Raw genomic sequence first — 8,930 nt, forward strand, 5'->3', positions numbered from 1 at the left:
CACATTTTGAAAAGTAGACACGCTGGCGTTTGCGACCTGAGGTGACTTGCCGGCTTAAGCAAGACTTGACTTGACTTGACAAAAGCTATGACTTGACTTGACTTGACTTGAGCCCATGACCGATTGACTTGGACTTACTTGGGACTTGGACCTTCACGACTTGGACTTGACTCGAGACTTGCATTTAGTGACATACTCCCACCTCTGCCAGAAACCGATACCATTTGACGTGCGGCCAGCGCACCTACGAGGCGCAGCTCTCAGCTGAGGAGAGACGAAGCAACAAACTGGAGAATTGTTTAGTGTAAACACAATAATCCACATAGAGCTGACTTTATTACAGACTGCGCTCTCTAAACCAGAGTCTGAGCTGGATTTAACCAGAGCTTAATGCTGTTAGCGCTGCAGCGTCTGCAGTGTTTACAACATACAGGCTAATGTTGCTAACTCGCGGCTAGCAGTTTTGGCCATTCTGACGCCGTTTTAAGCCCAGGGGTTTATTCATCTGAAAAACTAACCCAGCGACTAAAAAAGTCCTCAGAAAATCCAGATTAAAGACATACAGCATGTTTATATTGAGGGGAAAATGAGCTGCAGCAGAAGAATGAAAACGCTGTAGCTTCTCGCTAAGTTACTACAAACACACGAGAAAATCTACAGGAGCTGAAGTAAAGTCGAAAAGAGACCATTTAAGTAACATCTCAATACTATGTTAAATAAAAATACATAAATGAATAAAGCACAGGCACTGGGAACTTTAGGACATGGGCTTTTCTGTCTGTGATGGACAGAGACATAAAAATAAAACATTATATTGAATGAAAATAAAATAAATAAATAAATGGCATCAGCACAATTCTAATATAACTGCTCTTAAATGTGTCGCCTACTTTACTTAAGGAAATGTACATGAGTAAATTAACTTATTACAAACCAATCTTCTGTGAAAAAAGTAAGTATGTTGAAGAAAATGCCTTGTACTCGTATCGGTATTCGGTATCGGCAAGTACTTAAATCAAAGTACTTGTATCGGTTTTAGAAAAAGTGGTATCGGTGCATCCCTAGTTCTAGATGACAAATATTTTAGTATAGGTATTGGAAGCCAAGTACCGTTAAAGTACTGATATAAAAAAAAATGTACCCAGCCCTAGTCGCTTGCTTTTCCTTCTTCCACATCCTGCACAGCTCTTTCTGGACTCAGGTAGCCCCTGACACAGCGTGAAGGTGATCTCTCTTTAGATTTGCAGCAAGCTCTCTAGTCTCGCTCCGTCATTTCATCGTTGGCCTTTATGCTGCTGTGTCAGTTTTCTTGAAACCGGCAGTTCCAATGCCGCTCTCTCATGTATTAACTGCATCTGTGTGTTATCTATAATTATGTGCGTTCCTATTTGCTAACCCGGCTTCAGTTTGTATTTATGTAACGCTGTTGTGATCTTGGCCCAGTCAGTGTTTACAGTTGTGCTTGGCGTCCTCCTCCCGGATGAAATGAAATCAGCGGCAAATAGACTTGATTCTCGTAGTAATGAGATTTCCATTTCACAAGATGGTTTAGTCACAGCCCTCTGCACACGCCGTCTCTGGGGATGAACAAGCTGCTTTACTCGGATGGAAAAAAGGAAAACAGAAACATCCAAACACTGAAATGAAATGGTCTTTATTAACAAACATCACGTACAGTATGTTACGAGGTACGCATTCTGGGACCTCTAGGGCCGCCAGAAAGTCCCTAGGTTGTCTGAAAGTTACTAAACTGGCCACACAAGAGGTGCACGTTAGTCACATTTCGACAGGAGTGGACTGAGACATTAATGTACAAATACAAATGTATGAGGCTCACCCCTCCTAAGATATGACCAGTAATAGCATTTTCTGTGTTGAGCTGGTCATTAGGAGCATGTTTTGTTGTGCTGGCAACAGTGTAGTTAAAATGTTATGCAGTGTACCTTTAAGAAAATACTACTTGCCCAAAATCAGATATGCACTTGTAATGTTTAATCTCTTAGCCCCCACCTGAACTCAGAACATTTTCTCCAGTTTTGCTTTACCCAAATCTAAAAGCATCTTGAAAAAAAGCATTAAAATAGCGACGAAGACGGGGATGAAAACACAACAGAAAAGAGGCCCAAAAACACGACGGCCAACACCAAAAAAGTGGGGAAAAAACACACCACAAAAGAGCATGAAAAAAAGGGATGAATAAGCCACATAAATGAGACAAAAAACGCTTCAGAAATGTGAGAAAAACAATTAAAAATGTGACAAAGACGCTGTGGCAAGGTGACAAAAAAGTTGCAATGAGTTTTGCAGATCTTAGCTTTCAAATGAGGCGTTACACTGTTGCTATCCAGTCGAGAAACTTTTAGATTTGGGTAAAGCTGAACTGGAGAGAGGTTAACCGAGTGCTGACTTGTTTTGGTGATCTGCGTCGTATTCTGAGAGAATGGCTTAATGTTGAGCTAAATGTTTAGTAAAACAAAGCTAGTTTATTAGCAACAGCTGTTTGTTGGTTAGTCCTTTGAGACGATGCATCTCCAGTTTGGAAACATTTCGAATCTACTGCCTTGGCTTATGAGTTGGTAAAGTCTAGTACAGAGGGGCAGAGATTTAAACTTGGCAAAAAGCATTTAGTAATTCTCACTCTGCATCAACTCGCATAAATGCAGCCCCACAGCGCCTCCTGTTGGCCAATTCCAAACTGCTAAAGGCATTTGAAACACAAACCTTATGTGCTCTGTTCTTTTCTGCTCCTGTCCAAATGGGGCTGTAGTTTTGACTGACCAACCTCACAATATGCAATTTAATCAGATCAGTTAGATTTATCGCCCTTTGGTACCTACCAAAACACTCTGGGAGGTGCCATTTTGGTTATGACAGTTCCAAGTTTCAGTTCTTACTTTTTACGTGACGACAGGTGAAGCTGGCAGCCTGGCATAGCGGAACAGAAATACATGGCAGTTGTGTCACATTGAGGTGTGTTTTCCACCTAAGCAGCAGTAATAGGAGAGACAGGCATTCAGCACATTTACCCCCAGAGCTCAGGAACAGACCTGCACCTCCTCATCAAAGCACAGAGCAAAGAGGAAAGCCAAAGGTCATCATGGAAAAGACAATCGCTCACAAGAAGAATTAAGAAGAATCTCACTCTGAATGTTTTTAAAAACAATACCGTTTTGCTTAATGTAAAACCCTCATGGTGATCTTCTGGTCTGCCCCTGCAGCTCTGGAGGTAAAGTATAATTCTCTATAAATGCTGCTGAATTGGAAAACTCTGCACAAACATGAAGAGCTCTTTGTAGTGCGGTCTCAGGGCGCTCTGCTGAATAAAAAATGCAAAGGTTTGGAAAAATGTACCTTTCAGGCACAGGGCACCAAGCCCTCCAATCAAGTCCTAAGTAGTGCTAGTGCTACTAGTTAAAGCTCAGTGACTGTTTCTGTTGTAGCTGTTTTATTTCATAAAGACATTGCCTCTGTTCCGTTCCTTCAGATGGACAAGAAACGTGCGTCGGGCTCCTCTCAGCCCGTCAGCCTGATGACCGGTTGGTCGTTCCCCCGTCAGCCGGCCCGGGTGCTGGTGGTGGAGGCCGTGCCCCCGTGGTGGTCACCCATGAGCCAGGTGCTCTGTGAGGCTCTGGAGAACGTGCTGACCCTGGCCTCCAGTGTGGACGGGCCCAGCCGGATCCCCCTGCTCAGCGTGTACGCAGTCAGCCGCCAGCGAGAGTGCCTGCTGCCCTTTGTGGTGAGTGTGAGCAGAGATGCAGGGCGTTTTAGACCGTTTACATTTAGGTGCACCAGGACTAAATAATGTCAAATAATTACTTTCAGTTTTAGTCTAGTTCTTTGTCAACAAATGGGACAAAATAGTGTGAGCAAATGAATGGGAGCTGGTCGCTGCTGAGTTTAATCACTTGAATCACACTATCATTTTCAAACCTGCAGTGCCACTTTAAGAATGTATGACTTTGCACAGAGGTGGAACTGGAAAAGGTTAGACAAAAACATGTGCCGTCTTCAGAAGCACATCTGTATATTTTGAAGCCACAGAGATGTTTTTACTCAACTTAAATGCATTACTGCAGCATATTGGCCCTCGTTTATCAAACTAAAATCAGAGCGTATGTGGGGTGTATGAAAAACTACCGCCTGTTTTGGCATTTATCAATCTGAGCGCAAAGTACACCTGGCGTACGGTGCGCTCAAATCCTATGTGGCTGGTTTGAGCGTCAGGTCTGTGGGCCGTATTCCGTGGCGCGAGTAGCCCGGGTGTCAAACATCTTCGACAGCACCACAGCTTTCTTGGGTCCGGACGGGTTCGTAAGGTCCGGGAGTGGCGCGCGCAGGGTCTGCTGACCGCACGCTCTCCTCTCCTCAGGGGGCTGATCGAAGCTCGTCCCGTCACAGGGCTGTCTGCGGTCCGGACGGGCTGGTTATGTTCCGGTTGGCTGTCAGCTCTCCGCGCACCTGTTTCCTCCTGGAGGAAGGCTCTGAGAGACGTGTAGTTCTGCCCTCGGCTCCAGCGCTGAGTTAGCGGAGCTGACCGCTGCTTTCACTGGTTCAGTTCATGGTCCAGAGTCTCTGCAGCGTTATATCCACACTTTCTTCTTTTTTCACACACTGTTTGTTTTAATGTGGTCTAGCTAATTGTACACCCTTCTTTATATAGACTATTTAGGCCTACAGCTTATTTAATAAACACTTTTTATTGTTAACCTATTTCTTTTCCCCCTCTTTTTTATATTTAGTGAATGTGATCTTGGATTGGCTATAAGGTTAATATGGGTTACTGACAGATTCTTTAATTTTCCTCATGCACAAAAATATATTTGTTGTGTTAAAAACAACTCTTTACCATTTCCTGGTTGGAGAAATGTTCTTTTTTGACGTGTTTTGTGCGTGCCGTAAAACCCGTGGGTGAGGCCTCCTGATTATGAATATTTTGGGGCGTTTCATTCAAATGACGCTGGGATTTCTCCATGGCTTTTACCATCAGATGCTTCTGCGCACGGAAAGATCTGAGCGTAAAGCACAGGTTCATAAATGCCACGTGCACTCTGGCGCATATCGCAAATATACCTACACATACAGTGCCTCTCGAAAGTATTCATACACCTTGAACTTTTGCACATTTTGTCATGTTTACAACCCTAAACATAAAGATTTTATTTGGATTTTTTTTTACTGAACGTTCACACACAAGTAACAGACAACTGTGAAGTGAAAGCAAAATTATACATGATTCTGTTATTTAAAAAAAAAAAAAAACAGAGAAAGTGGGGCGTGCATAAGTATTCATACAGCATGAATGAATACTTTGTGGGACCCCCTTTTGCTGCAATAACGGCAGGTTTGACTCATCACATTAGAAGGAGAACGTTTGTGAACAGCAGTTTTCAAGTCTTTCCACAGATTTTCAATGGATTTAGGTCAGGACTTTGACTGGGCCATTCTAACACATTAATATGTTTTTATTGAACCATTCCATTGTAGATTTATCTTTGTGTTTAGGGTCATCGTCCTGCTGAAGGTGAATCTCCGCCCCAGCCTCAGTTCTCTTGTGACTCCAGCAGGTTTTCCTCCAAAATGTCTCTGTATTGGCTCCATCCATGTTCCCAACTCTTCTTACAGTCTCCCCAGTCCCCGCTGAGGAAAAGCAGCCCCACAGCATGATGCTCCCCCCCCCGTATATTTGACACTGGGGATGGTGCACTCAGGACGATGAGCAGTGTCAGGTTTGCTCCATACATAACGTTTTACATTTGGGCCAAAAAGTTACATTTTTGCCTCATCTGACCAAAGCTCCTTCTTCCACATGGAGCTGTGTCCTCCATATGACTTCTAGCAAACTTCAAACGGGATTTCTTATGGCCTTCTTTCAATAATGGCTTTCTTCTTCCACTTGTTCATGAAGGCCAGATTTGTGTAGATACGACTTACAGTTGTCCCATGTACAGATTCCCCCAGCTCAGCGGCAGGACTTCACAGCTCCTCCAGAGTTATCTTGGGGCACTTGGTTGTATTTCTGACCAGTGTCTCCTTGTTCAGTTTGTTAGTTTAGGTGAACAGCCGTGTCTTGGTAAGTTGGCAGTGGTGCTTTACTCTTTCCATTTCTGAATGATGGATTGAACAGTTGCTCCGGGAGATGTTTAAATCTTGGGAAATCTTTGTATAACTTAAGGCTGCTTTAAACTTCTCCACAGCTTTATCCCTGACCTCTCTGGTGCTCCTTGACCTTCATGATGTTGTTTAGTGACCAATACACTCCGACCACAGCTCTGAGGCCCTCACAGAACAGCTGTAATTATACTGAGAGTAGATAACACACAGGTGCCTCTATTTAACCGTTAGGCCAAGGAGTGAACATTCTGGAGTCATTAGGAATGTTATAAAGGCAATTTAATGCACTCAGAAAATGCTGTATGAATACTTATGCACGCCCCACTTTTCACTTTTCTATTTTTTGAAAATGAATGAATCATGTATCATTTTGCTTTCACTTCACAGTTGTCTGTTACTTGTGTGTGAACGTTCAGTAAAAAAATCAAAATAAAATCTTTATGTTTAGGGTTGTAAACATGACAAAATGTGCAAAAGCTCAAGGTGTATGAATACTTACGAGAGGCACTGTAGCTTTATAAACAAAATAGACTGACCCTTTAAATGTATACCTTTATATATCAGTCTTTAATTTATTCTTCTTTGTTTTTAGTACAGTTCAGTCGTCTTCACCAATGCGCATTGGAATTACGTAAGCTTTTTTAATTTAAGCTTATTTACTTCATTGGCTTAGTTCGTGTGCACACATTTTATTTTATAACCGTAGCGCTTTTTGTACCTCAAATTTGAAGAAGTTTGCATAGGCTACTGCAGGCAGCAGACCGTCCGTCCCTCCTCCGGCCCCGTTCACCAAGCTCTGTGGCTCCACGATCCGTCTCCAGTGAAACCCAGCGCCGCCGTGGCTCCGTTTCGCTCTCCGTCTCCAGCGAGATGGCTCCTCTTCGCGCACCAGGTAGACCCAGTCTGTCCCGGTGGCTCCGCCGCTGCGCCAAGCCCACCTCGGTCAACACGCTCCGTGGCTCCGGTAAGACCCCGTCCCCCAGCGTTTCACCACCAGCTCCTCGACACACCACGCCCGGTAGTTTCCAGGTCGCGTAGGCTCTTTGCACCCAGTGCTTAGTCTGCCAGATGGTCTTCAGCTTAGGCAGCGGTAGGCGAATGCAGTTTACTTCTCCAACATCCCGATGAGAGTAGGTTTTGACATAATGTTGTGGCGCATTTAGAAGTTGGAAGAACGCGTGCTGGCTATGTGCAGGTGATTACTGTGATAAAAAATAAATGTAACAGAGTATTGCAGATGTCCAGTCGGATATGCCAATCCATTTATTGTAGGCAAAAAAAATATATGTATAGAACTTACATTTTGGGTAAATTGATTTAACACACAGCACACGCACGGTCAAAACCTTTGGCCTCCGTTGCACCACACCTGGTGCTGGACTGGCGCACCCTTTAACCTTTTTTGGGTTGGAGCCTCCCAGAGCACAATGTTGATAAATACATTATACAAAATAAATTTTGTATAATGATTTTTGATAAAGTTTAATTATCTAAAACTTTCATAGCTCGAAGCAGAATGTTATCCCTCCGACTTTTCATATTGATCATAAAGTAATGAAATTGGTTTATGACAGCTGCTCTGGTATCTCAACAAAACCATGTACAATAGGCTCTCTTCACCTCTTGTCATAGGAGGTGGCAGGACACTGACAAAGAGATTTTGCCATCTCACGATGACTTTCTTGGTTAAATAAAGGGAAAAGGAAAAGTTAGGTAAAGCTCTGACCCACAGCCTGAAGTGAAGCTGCCTTAGGAGGAACACTGCTGTGGGAAGTACGGTCCACTGAGCGCTGTCCTCTTCTTCTTACTGCAGACTTTGTCTTATTATGATACAATATTTAATTTATCTGTTGTCTGTTCATCACTATTCACATGGTGTCTCCTGTCCCCCCCCCCCTCGGGAGTGCCTGTCTTGTTCGAATGGAAGAACCCTGCATTCTGGAACCTGAGGACTGGACGGTCCGTGATCTTGGCCCGTCTGCTGAGGGATCCTTCGGCCCTGGGTCTCTATAGCCTGTCCGTCCATGGGAATGGATCTCTCCTTCTGTGGTTCTCCCCAAGGTTTCTCTTTTCTCCTGCTGGGTTTTTGAGTTTTTTCTTGCCGTGCTGGGGAGTCTAAGGACGGGGGACGCCCACGCCGCTCGTCGCTGCCTCCTATTGGACATTATATTTGCCTGGATTCACCTTTAAATGTCATGTTTATTGCTCTGTTTTATTGCCTTAATGTTTGGTGCAGCTGTGAGGCCACTTCTGTTGTGATATTGGGCTACACAAAACCATTAAGCTTGAAACTTCAAAAAGCTGATATTGTTTATACTGGGTGTTGTTTCCCTTTCCAGCCGGTGCGTGGTAACCTGCTCCGTCTGCGCGCCTGTGTGGAGGAGCTGAGGTCTCTGCCTGGCGAGGGCTGTGTGCGCGCAGACACACCCAGGGCCGAGCAGCTGGCCCGGGGCGTGCTCGACAGTCTGCAGCAGTTCAAGCAGTACCTGAGACACAGCAGCAGCGCCACCTGCCAGGCCAACGACAACTGCAGCGTGGAGGTCGGGACACAGGCACTCACATTAGAACAGTCTAGACCCCAGATAAAGTGGACATATCCTGGCTTGTAAACTCTAAATGTTGGGCTTCTCCGTGCTCAGATTTTCTGTTTTACAATTTAAGATGAAGTCTCTTAAAGCTGCAGTACCAGATTTTTCCTGTTCAAAAAATGTAATGTTTAGTTTTGACCCAAACTTATTTCTAGCTCTCACAATCCCTCCAGCACACCCAGAATGTTCAAGCAAATAAATGATATGCACTCAGAGCTTTGACATATGCTC

At 44.2% G+C, this 8,930-nt stretch overlaps 1 protein-coding gene across 1 annotated transcript; it reads left to right on the plus strand.

Moving 5' to 3' along the window:
• Positions 1-3,190: 3,190 nt before the first annotated feature.
• Positions 3,191-8,720, plus strand: m1ap (meiosis 1 associated protein; the record flags this gene model as incomplete). Its single annotated transcript, XM_079580027.1, has 3 exons — positions 3,191-3,226; positions 3,485-3,736; positions 8,451-8,720. 3 exons carry the CDS (start codon positions 3,191-3,193, stop codon positions 8,718-8,720), a joined length of 558 nt encoding a protein of 185 aa, XP_079436153.1.
• Between the last annotated feature and the right edge of the window lie 210 nt (positions 8,721-8,930).

This window comes from Gobius niger (genome assembly GCF_951799975.1).
Source record: "Gobius niger genome assembly, chromosome: 21".
NCBI classification, from domain to species: Eukaryota; Metazoa; Chordata; class Actinopteri; order Gobiiformes; family Gobiidae; genus Gobius; species Gobius niger.